General features: G+C 47.3%; 3 protein-coding genes and 1 long non-coding RNA gene across 6 annotated transcripts in view; 1 reads left to right on the top strand and 3 right to left on the bottom strand.

Annotated features, from left to right (window-relative positions):
• Positions 1–90: 90 nt before the first annotated feature.
• On the bottom strand, positions 91–8,016 carry nop2 (NOP2 nucleolar protein homolog (yeast)). The gene is made up of 15 exons (XM_066712382.1): positions 7,838–8,016; positions 6,992–7,133; positions 6,717–6,759; positions 6,521–6,591; positions 6,168–6,346; positions 5,571–5,754; positions 3,423–3,622; positions 2,992–3,081; positions 2,796–2,883; positions 2,495–2,635; positions 2,183–2,322; positions 1,961–2,050; positions 1,605–1,727; positions 1,233–1,461; positions 91–1,126 (listed from the first exon to the last, which is right to left on the bottom strand). The coding sequence occupies exons 2-15, from the start codon at positions 7,095–7,097 to the stop codon at positions 735–737; spliced, it is 2,076 nt and encodes a 691-aa protein (XP_066568479.1). The 5' UTR covers positions 7,098–7,133; positions 7,838–8,016; the 3' UTR covers positions 91–734.
• A 122-nt stretch (positions 8,017–8,138) lies between these two features.
• On the top strand, positions 8,139–10,974 carry LOC136757315 (uncharacterized). Of its 2 annotated transcripts, XR_010819359.1 has the most exons (3): positions 8,139–8,282; positions 10,173–10,248; positions 10,466–10,974. It is a non-coding gene; the product is annotated as an uncharacterized LOC136757315 (long non-coding RNA). The 2 variants fall into 2 exon arrangements; XR_010819353.1 differs by having other exon boundaries at positions 10,173–10,974.
• Positions 10,975–11,279: 305 nt separating this feature from the next.
• Positions 11,280–13,492, bottom strand: emg1 (EMG1 N1-specific pseudouridine methyltransferase). Its single transcript, XM_066712386.1, has 5 exons — positions 13,303–13,492; positions 13,057–13,158; positions 12,623–12,764; positions 11,856–12,067; positions 11,280–11,773 (listed from the first exon to the last, which is right to left on the bottom strand). The coding sequence occupies exons 1-5, from the start codon at positions 13,450–13,452 to the stop codon at positions 11,660–11,662; spliced, it is 720 nt and encodes a 239-aa protein (XP_066568483.1). The 5' UTR covers positions 13,453–13,492; the 3' UTR covers positions 11,280–11,659.
• Positions 13,493–15,348: 1,856 nt separating this feature from the next.
• kel (Kell metallo-endopeptidase (Kell blood group)) overlaps positions 15,349–17,370 on the bottom strand; it is a 27,969-nt gene continuing 25,947 nt past the window's right edge. For both annotated transcript variants that reach the window (XM_066712387.1, XM_066712388.1), the window contains exons 17-18: positions 16,559–16,639; positions 15,349–16,418 (exon numbers count right to left, since the gene is read on the bottom strand). In XM_066712387.1, the coding sequence (XP_066568484.1) occupies positions 16,257–16,418; positions 16,559–16,639 (243 nt within the window). In that variant the 3' untranslated portion in view covers positions 15,349–16,256. The remainder of the gene's footprint in view (positions 16,419–16,558; positions 16,640–17,370) is intronic.

The following is a 17,370-nucleotide window of genomic DNA, read 5'->3' on the forward strand; positions in this document are numbered from 1 at the left end:
CCTCCTGAGCCACGCAGTCTGAAACCACCCCAGGGCAGGGTTTATAAAGACACTTCTACCCCCTTGGATGAACAGAGAAAGATCAGCACATAGATGACAATGCCATTTTTTATTTAAAATAATGCAGATAAAATGGAACAGGAAGTCAAACAGGTGCCACATCGGTGAGGTCATCAACGAGCACCAGAAAGTCAAACCTTCACGTTTGCAGGAGCCCCTGTTGTGGGGTCAGGGCCTACTTCTTCCACAATCCCCTGTGGGAGAGGCAATACTGCGGTGTCCCGCTGAAAAATAACTAGTTTTCGTCGGTATTGGCAGAATGTGTAAGAAAAAAGATTAACAGGAGAGGCTGGGCTGCACTGCGGCTGGCTGCCTATTGTGAAGGGGTTGATGGGAGATGCAGTCTTTGAAAATGGCTCTTGATACAGAAATGTATATAAAAAACAAACTGCAGAAACTACAAATCCCTCAAGTCTCGGCGTCAGTCTGGACACCGTGCTCCCTGTGGGCTGGCAGAGGGCTAGTCATGTCTCTTATCAGCACTGATGTAAGTGACATGAAAAATCAACCCCACACTTTTAGGCTGCAAAGGATGCTGGGAAGTGTATTCTTTCCCATCAAGGAAATACGAGGCAAAATAAGGAAAGAACAACAGAAGTCCTAGGAGCCTCTGGGGCGCCTCCACCGCCAACTCCCACACAGTCCGCCTGCAAGGCATTCTGGAAGCCAGAGTCTCATTGGCCACCTGGGTTCTTCTGCATCTTCTTAAACTTCTTGAATTTGTTTTTACCCATTCTGTTCTTCTTCACAGAGCTCACCCTCTTCCTCTTCTCAAACCTGTTCCCTCCCTTCACTCCCTCCTTCCTCTCCTTCACACCATCTCCTCCCTCCTCTCCCTCCTCCTCCTTGTCTTCCTTCTGTTCCTGCTTCTTCTTCAGAGCCACCTCTTTCTTCTGCTTCTCTTTTTGGCTGACTTTCTCCTTCCCCCTTTTCGCCACCCTTCCTTCTCCTCCCATCTCTCCCTGTGGCACCTGCCTCTTGCCCGTGACCTTTGACCCCTGCATGGGAGAGGTTGTTGGGGCAGAACCTGCCTCTGTCTTCTTCTCTGAGGGGTCGCCCTCCTCCGCTGAGAGAAAAAAAAAAAAAAGTTATTTTGGATGGTTACGGACACAAACTGTCCGACTGACTGGCCATTCCGCTCTGCGGGGCCGAGGACATAGGGGTGCAATTACCTGGCGCAGGGGCAGGGATGGCGTTGGAGAACTTCTTCAGTTTGGCCACGAAGAAGCCATCCATGTTGTGGGAGTGTGGGTAGAAGCGGCGGCAGAGACGCAGGGAGGGGTGGAAGCGGCGCTCCTTGAACCTGGTGAAGCCCTCTTTCCCGAAGTCCAGGCCAGCGGGCACCAGCTTCACGTTCCTCTTCTTCAGGGCGTAGTCCACCACCCACTCGTTCTCCTCCACCTGCAGCACAACAGCACGGTCACGGTCACCCACTCCGCCATTCGCGTAGGTGCATTGTGTCAGCGGGTGTGCGGGCATGTCAGTGCGTGTGCGCCAGTGGGCGTGTCAGCACGTGTGCGGGCGTATCAGCGCGTGTGCAGTACCAGGATGGAGCAGGTGCAGTACACCAGGTAGCCGCCTGTCTCACTGTCTGCATTCACAGAGTCGATGGCCGACAGCAGCATCTCCTTCTGCAGGTGAGCTGAGCGAAGAACATCACTGTCATTCTGAGAGAGAGAGAGAGAGAGAGAGAGAGAGAGACACACTACAGCACATTAACACTGACTGACTGGACACTACAGCACATTAACACTGACTGACTGACTGGACACTACAGCACATTAACACTGACTGACTGGACACTACAGTACATTAACACTGACTGACTGGACACTACAGCACATTAACACTGACTGACTGGACACTACAGCACATTAACATTCATTACTATGTTAATTACCCTGCTGGTTTTGACGGCCGGGTCCTTGGCAATGACTCCAGTTCCGGAACACGGGGCATCCAGCAGAACCCGGTCGAAACCTCCCATCACCTGTCAATCACACACACACAGGCAGACAGCATACCAATGAGAAACAGTGAAGGAGCTGTCCATCAAACCACACAGCCAAATCAAAAACAGTGCGACAGACGGAGACAGACAGAGACACGCACACATGCTCACCTTGGGGAACTGGCGCCCATCATAGGAGCTCACCACCGTGTTGGTCACTCCCAGCCGGTGCAGGTTGCCCACCACGCTGCGCAGCCGCTCGGCGCTCAGGTCGTTTGCCACGATGGCCCCTGTGTTGCGCATCAGCTGGGCTGTCCGGGCAAGAGAGGGGCGTTAACACCGCACACACTGACAGACTGGACACGGTACCACAGCCAGAGTGCAGTAAACACCATCACCAACTCCCATCACCCCCTTCCTTAAGGCCCCTCCCACTGCCACACAGCAGGGCATTGTGGGAAATGGAGTTGCCCATCTGCTCACCCATGTAGGAGGTCTTGCCCCCCGGTGCAGCGCTCATGTCCAGCACCGTCTCCCCCTGCTGGGGGGCCAGCGCCATGACGGGCAGCAGACTGGAGGCACCCTGCAGCATGTAGTGGCCAGCCAGGTACTCTGGAGTGGCTCCTGCAGGGACAGAGAAAGGGTTCACACGGGACCCACACGCATGACTACACTGAAATTCAATCCGTTTCTTCAACGCATTCGGCCCTCTTGGCTCTACCCCGCTCATTTCCAATCACTCCTCCCCAACGTGTGGAGCCAAAATGGCCACAGTTGCACTCACCGATGGGCACAGAGGAGTCGTAGATGACCAGCCCCACTTTGGACCACTTCCCCAGTGGGTCAAGGTTCACCCCTCTATTGATCAGAGCCTGTGGGGGGAGGGGAGAGAGAGACGATTAATACGATATACACACACTGACTGCCTGGACACTACAGGACATTAACTGCTGAGCTGCTGATGGCTAAAGAAGGATTACCTGCGCTAAGTCCCGCCTCCTGGTCTTAAGGGTATTGGTCCGAATGGTGATAGGCCGCTGAACCTCATTGGCTTCCAGGAAATCAATCAACTAAAAGAGGAAGGGGGGGGAAGACGTCAAGAGACTCAACTGTGTCTGCTGGTCTGCCATCTTGGCTCCTACCATCCATTGACCTGCACAGAGCATGGATGCCTACGTGAAGCCAAAACGGAGGCTGTTGCATCTCTAGTGCTAATGCAGCAGAGTGGGGAGAGAGTCCCAGGTGGAAACCCCATCTTGGTTCAAACAGGCCAGTTGCACTGAAGTCTGGGAACCATCCACCCATCCCCCCCACCAAAGAATTTGCCTCCCACGAACAGCCATCTAGACTCCAACCCACCCACTGCTCCCACAAATCAGTGCCCCCGCAGGCGGCAGTCGCAGGCCCTGACCTCAGACAGGGGGAAGAGCTCCAGCATCTTGTCCAGCAGGTAGGCGTTGTAGCTGTAGTAGGTGGCCAGGTCCTGCCTGAGGAGGGCCAGGTACTCGGCCCGCTCCCGGCCCGGCTCGCGCTTGGAGGAGAAGTGCGTGAGGACGTCAACGTTGTCCTTGATCCGCTGGTGCACTGACTGCAGGTCCAGGGGCAGGACGGCTGGGGGACACAGAGAGAGTGAATACACACGGACCCCTCACTGCACACTGAAGGCCGGTTCACACTCCGGCGGCCCACTACCACCACACTGCTCTTACTGAACTAGAAACACAATGTGAAAGACGCGTCCAGTAGGGGTGGGAAAAAAAAAAAAAAAAAACGATTCTTAGATGCATCGCAATGCGGACGTGGACGATTCTGAATCGATTCACTACTGTCAAAAATCGATTTTCTAAATGTTAATTGATAATGTAATGTTGACTGAATGAAAAAGGCGGAACTCGGAAGTGTGGAAGTGCACCGCCCGGACAGTGGTGTGCACATAACAGAGACAAGATGGCTGAGCGAGAAATCCGACCGGCACCCTCTGCATTAAAAGCTAGCATATGGAAGCACTTTGGCTTCTGTGAAGTTGAAGGGAAAAATGACCTGGACAAGAGTCACACTATATGCAAGTTGTGCCAAACTAAACTAAAATATTTTGGAAACACGACAAATATTTGAAACCATTTTACATGTTTCCACCCGGAGGAGGAAGAAAAACGCCCGGTTGTAGTTGCTGCCAACCAGAGGACCATCGAGCAAGTGATGTCAAAGCTTCCACCCAACTCACAAAGGACAAAGCGAATTACAAACTCAATCGCAACTTTTATTGCCAAGGATTTGCGTCCGTACTCAGTCGTTGAGAACCAGGGCTTTCGCGCTACGTTGCGCACTTTGGAGCCGAGATACAACATCCTGCCTCGTAGATATTTTACTGACACAGTGATCCCCACACTCTACAACGAGACCAAAACCGAAGTCAAAATGTTTTTTTTTGTGTGAGGGATTCTATGCTCAGGATTTTGTTTGAAGTGAGAAGTCTTAGACTCTTTATTATTTATTTGTGAATAATGGCAGCTTTTTATGTTTATGTTATGTTTTATGTCCACAAGCATTATTTTTGTATGGGAGCTGCTGGTACAGAATTCTGTATTTTTGTATGAAAGCGGTTTGTGATTTTGGTACATCAAGATGTATTGGGGATTTTTGTCTGAAGGATTATATTGTTCATTGCACATAACAGGATGATGTTGGTTAGAAGTCTTATTTTATACAGTATGTTAGTGATTCAGAGTATTTTTGTTAAAAGATATTGGAAGTAAATTAATTATGGATCATTACAAATTTTTTGAGTCTTTAAAAGTACCAAGTAGTCACACACTGAGAAAAAAAAAAATCCTGTATAGAAAAAATAGATGCTTCAAGATGCACCGATAATCGTTTTATAATCACATCACAGCCCTCTGAATCGTAATCGAATCGTGAGGTGCCTAGAGATTGCCACCCCTAGCGTCTAGGCTCATTAAACACGCTTGTGATGCAATTATACGCAGCGGATGTAAACATGGGCATTTAACACCATTTGAAAAGTAGTGCTCTGTATTATTACTGCATTATAAACTACCAATTTGTATTCATTCACGTACATATTTAGGCTCAACACAAATATTGTCTGATAAACACATCCAATGCTGGGTGATGCTTTAAACCACAGCTTTAATTTGTATTTCTTTAAATTGGGGGTCGTTTTGGGAGGGGGGAGGGGGGTTGGCCACTGGTGATGAAAACGATCACCAAAATACTATTTGATGAAATGCATGTACTAAGCCTGCAATCGCTTCGTTATTTCCCCTCACTTCTGTTTATAAGTGCACATAGGCTTATGACAGAACTGCCACAGGCTGCCCCGATTTCTGCACCCGTTAACTAATTCCACTTGAATGCCTTATTGATTCGCAGTTCTGTCCAAAGGCCGATTCAGGCGATTTGAACGCTCAGCGATGCGAGCAGCAACTCGAACCTGAACACCGACTGCACGCTGACAGACAGCACCCCCTCACTCTGCAGGGGAACTGCAGCTCACTGGCACACCAATAACAAATAGCATCCCGTCGTTCTTCCTCACTCTCTCGCTCTCTCTCCTCTCCACTGGGCAGCTGGAATCTGTCCATCTCGTCTCCACTCAGCTCCTGGGCCTCTCCCTCGCTCGCTCCATCCTCTCCTGTGCTCTCCTCCTCGCTCTTCTCTTCCTCCTCCATCGCGCTCTCTCTCTCTCGCTGCTTCTTTGCAGCGCGCTCGATCGGCAGCAGCTAATGAGGGAGAGAAGAAGAGTGGGAGAGAGGGAGGGGGAGAAACCTGGGTCAGCGTGCCATCTGGAACCAGGGCAGATATCCCCGTCACAGGAGGAGAGACAATTCCACCCCAACCGGCCGTATGTGTGCGCAGGAGTGCCGCAGTATCGTTAGCGCCCGGATATCTCCCTTCCTCACAGCGTCAAACTGGCTTCTGCCAAAGCCCTACTGATCATATTTACACCCGATACCCCCACACAGACAAACACGTCCACGAGAGATACACAGGGAAGACTGCTGCCCGATATACAGATCCCCCCCAGCCACACTACCCAAGAGCACCTCCAACTACGCCGTCAGTGCGTCTGGGGGCTCAAGCCTGGCAGAGAATGCACTCAACACAGAGAGAGACAAACAATGCCACTACTCACCTCCTCCTCCTCCTCACTCTCTCCTTCCTCCGCCTCCTCTCCCTTACTCTCCTCCTCGACTCCAAAGTCGTCTCTCAGTTCCTCCTCATCACTCTCCTCCTCGCTCTCTGATTGGCTCTCGCCGGCAGGGTGCTTCCGCTTGACCGGCTTCAGCCAGTCACTGTTCTCATCTGTGAACCCTGAGAGGCGGAAAGAAAGACGACGTTCACAACGTTTCCCATAATCCACAGCTAATCTAATCCAATCCAATACAGACCCCAGGGGCGCTCCTGACCCCGAGACACACACACAGACACGGGGCCGCGCCTCACACAGTGGGGACTGCAGTGCTGTCAGGGAGGCGGACAGCTCACCTGTGGTCTGCTCCTCCTCCTCTGGCTCTGTGCTGCTGGGCTTGGGGGTCTGCACAGTTCTCTTCACAGCCCTGTGGAACCGAGTGGTGGAACAGTACAGCACAGAGTGACTATGACAGGACAGTACAGTACAGCACACTAAAGGACAGTGTAACAGTGCAGTAGAGTGTAGTACAGTGCAGTATAATTCTCTCACCGTTTCCTCGCCCTGCTGGACAGTCGTTTCGGCACAGGTTTCTCTGGAAAAATAAAAGAATTTGATTATTAATAATCACAACTAGTCAAACTAGTGCAGTCCAGTACAGCCCAGTCCAATACAAGAGTGTCCTACAGTACAGACCAACTGAGCTGAGCACAGCACAACATAGTATTGTCCAGTACAGTCCAGTATAGAGCAATACAGTCCAGTACAGCTAAGTCCAGCACACCAGTCAACGGCAGAGAATCTCAGCCAGCCCATTAGCTGCTCACCCTCCAGCAGGAACTTGGGGATCTCAGTCTCCGCCCCCTTCTGCTTCCTGGACTTCCGCCCTGGCCCTCGCTTCTGCTTATTGGTGGGATCCAACTTCCGCCCCATGACTGACAGTTACACCAGCCAATAACAGTACCTGGACTGGAGAAAATTACAGATAAATAAATAAAGAGTGCATTATCATGCCGTGTAACACAGTAAAGTGTAGAGTATAGAACAGTGCAGTAAAGTCTAGTGTTTTACAGGACAATACAGTGTTATACAATAGTGCAGCAGTGTAGTATATTAGTGTGTACTGTAACTCAATAATAGTACAGTATCATGAATTCTAATACAGCAGAGTAACATAGTACAGTATAGCATCAAGCAGTATAATTCAGTGCACTACCCTATAGTATAGTATATCCCAGTACAGTGTGCTGTGGAGCAATTCAATAGTGTAATAGATTAGCATCCAGTACACAATAAACTAGCGTGGCAGCACGCTGTATAACAAGGCAACACACATTATGCATGATGGTGCAGTACAGTAGCGCGCAAACTGCAATACACGTGTGAAAGTGTAACGTATAGAGCGGAGGGGCACACATCCACTGTGGTGGATCAGTTTACCACACCTTACCACAGTACACTCAGTCTATCACAGCATCTACATTACTACACACTATAATAAGAATCGTAATAATAATGTAATCGTCACATAGTAATTAATTAAGTGACGTACAATGGAAAACTGTGGTCAGCGGACGTGCTCAGTACTTTGCCTTGTCGCCAAGCGTTTCACCAGCGTGTTAACTTTTCTGAGCGCGTCTGCTGTCGAAGAAAGTGTTTAAGGAGATACTTACCGTGTAGAAACTGCGCTATATCCTCCTCTCTCTCTCTCTCTCTCTCTCTTTCTCTTCTCCTCCCTCTGTTATTTCTCAATACTGTCCGTGTACACTTCTGATCACTCGAGCGGTCCGCGGAGAGAGCTGCACGGCGCCGATCGCACCACGTGGTCTGTCTGCTGTCGAGCCGGAAACAGAGCGTGTTTCCGTCGCGTCCCCTCTGACGTCACACGCCTCGCCCCCGTTTCGGGCTGCGGCGGAAGTACCCCGGCAGCCATCTTAAGCGCTGCCCCTGGCCCTGAGGAGCGACTGAAGGAGCCTGATCGCGCTGTTTGTCCCTTCAGAGTTCCCTTCGGCGCAGTGCACAGCAGAGCGCGCTGATGCGGAAGTGTTTAGCGCTGAATCCCACAACTCGGTGCGGTAAAGGCGGAGGCACGTCACCTGGGAAAATATGGCAGCGGCGGTGCGTATAAATGTAAAGTAATGTTACCTAGACAGTTGTAGAATTTGTTACATTATGTATCAATGAAATAATACATAGATAGATAATATACAATTATTATATAATCATGATTTAAATATATGATTAGAGTTCAGCCCAAAGACTTTTCGGCACCTATCAATTAATTACTGAAGCAGCAGCCTTTAAAACTTGGAAATACATTGATCGTTAATATCACCTCCTAATTATTATTATTTTAATAAAATACAGAGACAGATGACTTGAAAAGACTGCGTAGGTACTTTTTCGGTCAAAGGCAAAGGCTCCCTTCACCCTCCTCACTCAAGTGCACACTCTGTGACGTCAGCACAACGTCACGGGAAGTGCACACTTGTCGAAGGGTGTAGGAGCCAGTGTGCGGTTTGGGACGCAGCCTCAGTTGCCAATAGGGCGGTTGCTTCTGGCTTCACGAAAGTGCCTGTTCCGGCTTTCCTTGCCTGTTGTCCTTGGCCATTGGCACGCTGAAAAAACAACTGCTGCTTCATGTGACCCCCTGCCTCCTGGTTAATAATAATAACTAGTAGAAGCAGTAATATTCCATTCTATAATCACTTCCTCCTGCCTCAGCTTTTCGGTTAGACAGGACACTTTGTACAGCGCCTCTGCCTCGAGCACAGGAGCTGCAATAAAACTAAACAATATAGCCAACACACACACACATACAGACCAGTGGTGTCACACAATGAGTGGGTGCTCACTACATGCACCACACAGGCGGCCACCACGCTGTTGTCCCACAACTGGCATTACATGGTAAAAACACGGTTGACTGTCATGTGATGCACTGTGCTAAAAACATGGTTGAGTGTAGTGTGGTACACTGGTGTAAAAACATGGTTATAAGAACATAAGAAAGTGTCCAGTCGAGAGGAGCCCATTCGCCCCATCGTGCTCGTTTGGTGTCCATTAATAACTAAGTGATCAAGGATCCTATCCAGTCTGTTTTTGAATGTTCCCAAATTGTCTCTTCAGCCACATCGCTGGGAGTTTGTTCAGATTGTGACGCCTCTCTGTGTGAAGAAGTGTCTCCTGTTTTCTGTCTCGAATGCCTTGAAGCCCAATTTCCATTTGTGTCCCGGGTGCGTGTGTCCCTGCTGATCTGAAAAAGCTCCTCTGGTTTGATGTGGTCGATGCCCTTCATGATTTTGAAGACTTGGATCAAGTCCCCACGTAGTCTCCTCTGTTCCAGGGTGAAAAGGTTCAGGTCCTCAGTCTCTCAGTAGGACATTCCCTTCAGACCTGGAATAAGTCTGGTTGCTCTCCTCTGAACTGCCTCTAGAGCAGCGATATCTTTCTTGAAGTGTGGAGCCCAGAACTGTCCACAGTATCCAGATGAGTCTAACTAGTGCATTGTACAGTCTGAACATCACTGCCCTTGATCTCATTTCTACACTTTTGACAATATACCCTAACACTCTGTTTGCCTTTTTTATTGCTTCCCCACATTGTTTGGATGGAGAAAGTGAGGAGTCCACATAGACTCCTAGGTCTTTCTCATGCGTTACTTCATCTAGTTCTATTCCTCCCATAGTGTAATTATAGTGGACATTTTTGTTACCTGCATGTAATACCTTGCACTTGTCCACATTGAATTTCATCTGCCAGGTGTCGCCCACAACTGAATATTATCTGAGTCCCTTTGAATAGCCTGTGCTGCCGAGATTGTATCTGCTGAGCCGCCTATTTTAGTATCATCTGCAAATTTGACAAGTTTGCTAACTATCCCAGAGTCCAGATCATTAATATAGATTAGAAAAAGCAAAGGCCCTAGTACTGATCCCTGTGGAACTCCACTAACAACCTCACTCCAGTTAGAAGCGACTCCTCTAATCGACACCCTCTGTTTCCTAGACATCAACCAGTTCATTATCCATCTACTTACATTACCCTGAATGCCTACAGCTTCCAATCTGAGGATCAGTCTTTGGTGAGGAACCTTATCAAAAGCTTTTTGGAAATCTAAGTATATCATATCATATGCTTTCACATGATCTACAGCTGCAGTTGCATGTTCAAAGAACTCTAATAAATTAGTAAGACATGATCTGCCTCGTCTAAACCCATGTTGACTATCTCCAAGAATATGGTTTTCATTGAGATGCTTCTCTATTTTCTGTCTAATCATTTTTTCCCACATTTTACAGGTGATGCAGGTGAGACTGATTGGTCTGTAATTTCCTGGCTCAGTTTTGTCCCCTTTCTTGTGGATTGGTTTGACATTTGCTGTCTTCCAGTCAGTCGGCTCATCCCCTGTTCTAAGTGTCATTTGGAATATTTGAGTTAGCGGCCTATAAATAATTTCCCTCATTTCTTTAAGTACTGTTGGAAATATCCCATCTGGCCCAGGTGATTTGTTGGTTTTTAATTCTGCTAGTCCCTTTAGTACCTCCTCCTCATTTATCCTGATCTCTCTTAGGGTTTGACTGGACTGATTGTCAACCTGTGGCATGTCATCTGTCTTTTCTTTTGTAAAAACCTCTGTGAAATACTCATGTGGTGCACTTGGTAAAAACATGGTTGAGTGTCATGTGGTGCACTTTGTTAAAAACATGGTTAAGTATGGTGCACTGTGGTAAAAATGTGTCAAATCTTGTGTTAACTGTAAGTCACGCTGGAGCAGGACATCTGCTAATAAATACATGTGTTGAGATTCCCTCTTGACTGTGTGTCAATGCTTTGGCAGTGTAAACTGGTCATATAAAGGTCATTCAGAGGAGTAGGGAAGGGCTGCCCTGATCACGGACAGGAGGAGAAAGAGAGAGGTAGAGGCACAGAGATGACAAACACGCACCCCTTCTTTCTGACTGTGTCCCACTGCGTCACCCCCCTTCTCCTTGACCTACCCCCCTTCTCTTGTTCCCACTCTCCTCTCCTCACCTCACCCACCCCTCTCTCCTCACATTCCTCTGTCACTTTTTAGGAACAGAATGAACAGAATAATGAAAGAAGAGACGTGTGGAAGAACGTAAAAATGTATTGGGAGTCGAAAGTATTTGTCAACAGAAAACAGGCCAAAAATATTATTATTTAGAGATTAATGTAACAATATACAGTCCAGATGTAAACTAAGTGGCAGAGAAGCACAAGCGTCCGTCGCTGGGTGGGTCGGGCCCAGTCTGAAGGCCGTCCGGATGAGGTGCATTCCCTGCGTCCAATCACAGAGGCGGGAGATCCAAACCAACGCCAAAACGTCCAGTTGCCGGGCTGAGCAAGCTCCCCCCCGACGTGATTCCTTTGTTGTCCAATTAGGAAACGCACAGAAACACTGCCTGAAAACGAAGCTGATTGGCTAGCACATAGAGGGGGAGTGTCTGTCCTGTCCAATGGGAGGTCAGAGGTCACAGCACGCCCCAGACCTCCTCAAACCCTGAGCAGATCTTGGAGCAGGTGAGAGCGGCAGATAGGGGGTAGTCACTGATGGACACCGTCCTCTCGGTGTAGTCCACATCCACCTGCAACACACAGCAACCGCCATCAACACACAGCAAACATCAAATAAAGCAACACACAGCAACAACAACTACCCCCTCTCACCGATCCGTGTGCAAAGGCCCCCACAACGATGGCGGCGGGGCCCTGGGGCGGGACGAGCTCACGCGGGTGCACTGTGGCCTCGGTGGAGGCGTGGGAGGTGGCCAGGCGGGGGCAGCCAGGGGGCAGGTGGTCAGACACAGGGTTCCTGATCAGGCGCAGGAGCTTCTGGGGGCCGTCAGCCGCGCGCACACTGAGCTTGTGTAGGAGCTGGACTGGGGACAGACAGGGTTACTGGGACAACGGACTGACTGGACACTACAGCACATTAACACTGACTGACTGGACACTACAGCACATTAACACTGACTGACTGACTGGACACTACAGCACATTAACACTGACTGACTGACTGGACACTACAGTACATTAACACTGACTGACTGGACACTACAGCACATTAACACTGACTGACTGGACACTACAGCACATTAACACTGACTGACTGACTGGACACTACAGTACATTAACACTGACTGACTGGACACTACAGCACATTAACACTGACTGACTGGACACTACAGTACATTAACACTGACTGACTGGACACTACAGCACATTAACACTGACTGACTGGACACTACAGTACATTAACACTGACTGACTGACTGACTGGACACTACAGAACATTAACACTGACTGACTGACTGACTGGACACTACAGAACATTAACACTGACTGACTGACTGGACACTACAGCACATTAACACTGACTGACTGACTGGACACTACAGCACATTAACACTGACTGGACAGAGAGACTCAGTTACCCATAAGCCCACAGAAGCGGGGGAAGGTGCGGGGGATGCGGGTCTGGGGGTTGATCTCGATCAGCTGGTTCCGCGCAGTGTGGACTAGAACCTGCAGGAATCCAGCCCGGTTCAGAGGACTGTCCATCAGCATCAGCAGGGACTGAGGGAGGAGAAGTGTGTTAATACAACACACTACTCAAATTCAAATTCAAAAAGAGCTTTATTGGCATGACAAGGTTACACCCGTTTTGCCAAAGCAAGTACAGGGGGTTCTACTGCAAAACAGTGCAGTGGCAATAATACTGCATACATACGATACACACAAGTTTACAGACATTACATACATTAATATACATTGAACACAACATTTACAAAATTATTCTGCATGAATTGGTATTATATCTCTTACGATCTTCATTATTACAGTTTTGCTGGGTGAGTTACTGCAGTACCTGGTGAGTGATGTCTGGTCGGACGTGGCCCGGCTCTCTGCCGCTCTTCAGGATCATACTCTTGTGTTGGTCACAGTTCAGCAGCTCAAACGTCTTCCCCACCTGAACACACAGAGACACTGAGCAGGCAGCGCACCTCAACACACACACAGACACACTGACTCACTCCTGTAACACGATTAACGCAGATCAGTGTAATACATCAGAACGGAGCGCAATCCTCCAAGTCGGTCACATCAACGATACCTTGACCGTCTCCAGCGTCGCCCCCTCCAGGATCACGACGAGCCTCCGCTGGGACATGCGGTCGTGCAGGGAGCGGATCTGCTTAGCCGGCTTGGGGTCGAACTCGTCCTCATCTGCGGCCGCACGCTTCTCTCCGCTGCGCGCTGCCATCTTGTCTGTGCAGAAACAAGCGCGGCGCGGCGACCCGAGTGGGAGAGTCGCAGGAGAAGTGCGTCACCCGTCTGAGGCGCCAGAGAGCGCAGTCGCAGTGCTGGCCAACGGGGAGAGCTTGTGAAAGCGAGGCTGCGGCTTCAAACTGGTCTGTGCATAGGGTGACGTCACAGGTTGAGGGCAGAGGCTGACGTTTGGGCTCGTAGTTTATTTATTCATTTATTTAAATACTTTTTTTAAACCAGTTTAACAAGAACTTACTTCAAACACCAATACAAGTAAACTGTATACACTGCAAAATAAGTCTCAAATAAACACGTTGTTTTTCTGTCTTATTTTAACTTGTTTTGATGGTGTTGATATTGTGCCTATGATTTAAACAAATCATAATTTGCAATTTGATTTGTCCACTTCATTTTATGATTGTGGCATCTTCCACAAATGAATTATAAGTTAAGTATGTACAATAATTCTGGTTCCTTATACGTGTACAGGTTTTCCTTATATTAAAATGATGCACATCAATCAAAAATATTTTAGTATAGATACATTGGTCGAATAAATGACTAATTACTATCCATAATCCATGTAATCCACACAAAAAACACATTCATCATCCATTTCTACTTTAAATATTTAAAAACATCTTTAACAGGATAAATCCTATGAATTATTTTGTGAGAAACTTCTTTAAGTTTATTGGTGAGACAGTACTCAACAGAAATCGTCCCAACTTTCTTCCAGTTTATATTTTTAAAAATTGCATTGCAATACAATTGTTCAGGGGTGAGTGGTTTTATTCACTACTGAACCTGAGGCAACCAGCGAGGGGATTCGAATCAGATGAACACATATGGCGACGAGTTGGAAGAAGGCTGTGTTTTGTGACAGTTTTGTGTATGAAGACATGGACATACATGGAGGGGACACGGCTCCTATATCAGCTGGCATGAGCAGCACCTAAAAACAAAAGACAAAGTAAAACACACACAGATTCCATTCTCAGACTATTTGCTCAATTTAAATACTCTTTCAAAACTACTCTTCAGCAAAATTTTCAGCTGCAATTGCAGAATTTTAAAATATTTAATTCATCCGTTGAATTGAACCATGTGCTCTTATTAAGTGTGCTTTTACAGGGTGTTGTTTAAAATATGTGTGTATGTTTGAGTGTGATTGATTCTTCCATCTCTCCCTCTCTTTCACCTCCCTCTCCTTGCCCTCTCTCCCTCTTCCCTCCCCTCCCATCATTTCAAATATGCACAACTGTCTTTGGAAAGGTCCTGCACTGCTTGACCAGTATCTGAGCACGACTGCCTTCTTGTCTTCCTAGTACAGCCCCCTCCAAGGGTCCAACGAGGCGCCTCGTCCCCCACTGTGGAAGTCTGATGAGGCACAACCCACCCCAGAGGCACCTCACCACAGAGAGCCAACAGGGCATCCACACCCAAGGTCTGACGAGCCATCGCAACCCAAAGGCTGTTGATGGTCCAACCCCCCCACCCCTGATGGCCAGCGAGAGGCCTCCTCCAGAGGGAAGAGCACAGCCAGCAGCACCGATAAAGAACTTTCTGATCTCCTTGCTGCTGTAATAACTATATTGCCTGGAGGGGAGGCAACCATTAGGCCTAGGCCCTAAGCTGTGGACCCCCAGAGATTCATTTTCTCCTACATGCCATCCATAGGAGTTTTTCTGTTTTTCTCTCCTCCGTGCCTACATGGTTTATTTACTTAAATGTTCACTCACTTTATTTTATTGTATTTATGTATTTTATTTTGCTGTACGTTTGTTGTATGTTTACCAGTCTGTAAAGCGCTCTGTGGCTACCCTGCGAAGGGCGCTATACAAATAAAAATTGATTGATTGATTGAAATATCCCAGTCACAAAACTCCAGTTCATTTGATAACAATATGTATTTATTTATTAATAATTTATACATTGACAACACACCTCTCAACACAAGCACATTCTGTGACTATGTTTCCATAAATGCACTGCAAAGCCACTGCCCTTCCTCACACTGTCGCTGCCCCTCAGCCCTAAGAGGTGTGGTTCTGTAGAATACAACTTAAATCCATACATCACCACAGAATTCATCTCCGTCTCAAGCACAGATAGAAGACTACATATCCCAGAAGACACTGCAACACCATTCCCAGTCACAGACAGTGGGCTGGCATAGTGTCTGTACCTGGGAATTATTATTTATTTGCTAAGAAATCAATAATAATAATAATAATAATAATAATAATAATAATAATAATATGCCTCATGGGAAGTGTGTATTTACAACGCTAGAACACAAGATAACTCTACCTGAAAAAATCCAGTTTCTATGAAAACTAACCAGTGTTATTTCTTATGCTATTGGAAAGAAAACATACAATTAAAAAATAATCATCAATACAATCTTTTCTTGAATTTTCAAAAGTTACAAATTCCAGCACTTATTACATTACAACGTAGTTGAGCTTATTCATATGAGTGTGAGTGTCTATGTACAGGTTGTCCTGGAAAGACAGTTGCCATCATGCTTTGAGCAGTCTGCCCCACATTGCCAAGGTGGGGATTTATGGGAAATGTAGCTTTCTCCTATTCTTAGCACTAATCCAGCCCCTCAGTACAGCGAAAGAGAGAGGGAGGAGAGTAGAGCAGATAGATAGATATATACATACATAGAGAGACTTATATTTTTCTGTGGTTGTCGTGCACAGGGCGCTGTACCAAATACAGATTGATTGATTGATTGATTGATTGATTGACGGTCACTGGTCAGGCTAGACTGGTTTCAGTGGGATCTTGTCAGCAGTTTGTCTGTGCAACACAGCACTTGTGCTGGGGGTTGAGAGGGGAGTCGGGGGGGCAGCCCAGCGCCCTGGAGCAGAGGGCAGAGTTTGCGCAGAGGGTGTTCACCATGAAGACGGGGTCAGAGGTCACGGGGGGACTGTCGGAGCCGCACAGCATCTGTGACAATAATAATGACATCACAATGATAGAGACAGCGATACTGATGATGATAATAATCACCCACTGGCACGCACATCATCATCATCATAATAACACTATACAGAATAGCAGGTGTCTAATGATGGGCTGTGTCTCACCTGAGCAAAACTGGTGAGGAAGAGCTGAGAGTGAGAGAGACCGGAGAGAGAGAAGTCACCTGCAGCCTTGGACATATAGGCCTGAGAGAGAGAGGGAGGGAGGGAAGAGAACATCGGACACATTTTAATATTCATTGACTGGATTAAGGGGGAATTGTATTATTTCCTTTATATTCTCTATATATTATTAATGGTTTCATGTTGCTAATTCAGTCAGGTCTATAAAGCAATCATTAGTTTGTATTTACTCTGTTCTGGGGGCTACTTTAATTATTATTCCTTAATGCACTTCTGTCTGAGAACATTGTCTGCTCATTATTTCAATCAACTACTGTCTTTAGAATTATTCAATCAGCTATAGCTTCAGGTTAATTCATTCAGCCACTGTATTCTAGGATATTCAATCAGCTGAAATAGTTATACAGTATACAGGTTGTGTGTTTTGGGGCACAGGTCTTTGGTTAAAGACTTACAACAATGTCTTTGATAAACATCTGCTGCCTAAGAATGCTGACCAGCACCAATCAACTCATCAAACTCAGGTCTGTGTTAATTATTATGTATGTGGTAAACTATTTTGTACAACTGTATTTTAATGAGATGTAATCACTTCCGATAGAGAAGACTGTAACCCATTGTCTCTGAAGATACAAAGAGGCTTCTCCAACTCACATCCTCAATTCTTTTCTTCACTTCTTGTGAGAGGAGAACTCCGGGTTAACCTGTATTTATGTTTTCTGTAATAAACTTGTTACTTCCTCATCGGTGTGTGCTGGGATTTACTGAAACCACTACAGTGTCATATTCACTGT

Source organism: Amia ocellicauda, chromosome 1, assembly GCF_036373705.1.
Source record: "Amia ocellicauda isolate fAmiCal2 chromosome 1, fAmiCal2.hap1, whole genome shotgun sequence".
NCBI lineage: Eukaryota > Metazoa > Chordata > Actinopteri > Amiiformes > Amiidae > Amia > Amia ocellicauda.

What these genes read in the sequence shown, in the direction of transcription:
- emg1 (XM_066712386.1), bottom strand. Translation starts at nt 13,452, where the DNA reads ATGGCAGCGCGCAGCGGAGAGAAGCGTGCGGCCGCAGATGAGGACGAG. An exon ending in CGACGCTGGAGACGGTCAAG is followed by an intron (nt 13,159 to 13,302) that starts GTATCGTTGATG and finishes CTGTGTGTTCAG; the next exon opens with GTGGGGAAGACGTTTGAGCT. An exon ending in GACCAGACATCACTCACCAG is followed by an intron (nt 12,765 to 13,056) that starts GTACTGCAGTAA and finishes CTCCTCCCTCAG; the next exon opens with TCCCTGCTGATGCTGATGGA.
- nop2 (XM_066712382.1), bottom strand. Translation starts at nt 7,097, where the DNA reads ATGGGGCGGAAGTTGGATCCCACCAATAAGCAGAAGCGAGGGCCAGGG. An exon ending in GGAGGAGGAGCAGACCACAG is followed by an intron (nt 6,347 to 6,520) that starts GTGAGCTGTCCG and finishes TCCGCCTCTCAG; the next exon opens with GGTTCACAGATGAGAACAGT. An exon ending in ATGGGCGCCAGTTCCCCAAG is followed by an intron (nt 2,051 to 2,182) that starts GTGAGCATGTGT and finishes TGTGATTGACAG; the next exon opens with GTGATGGGAGGTTTCGACCG.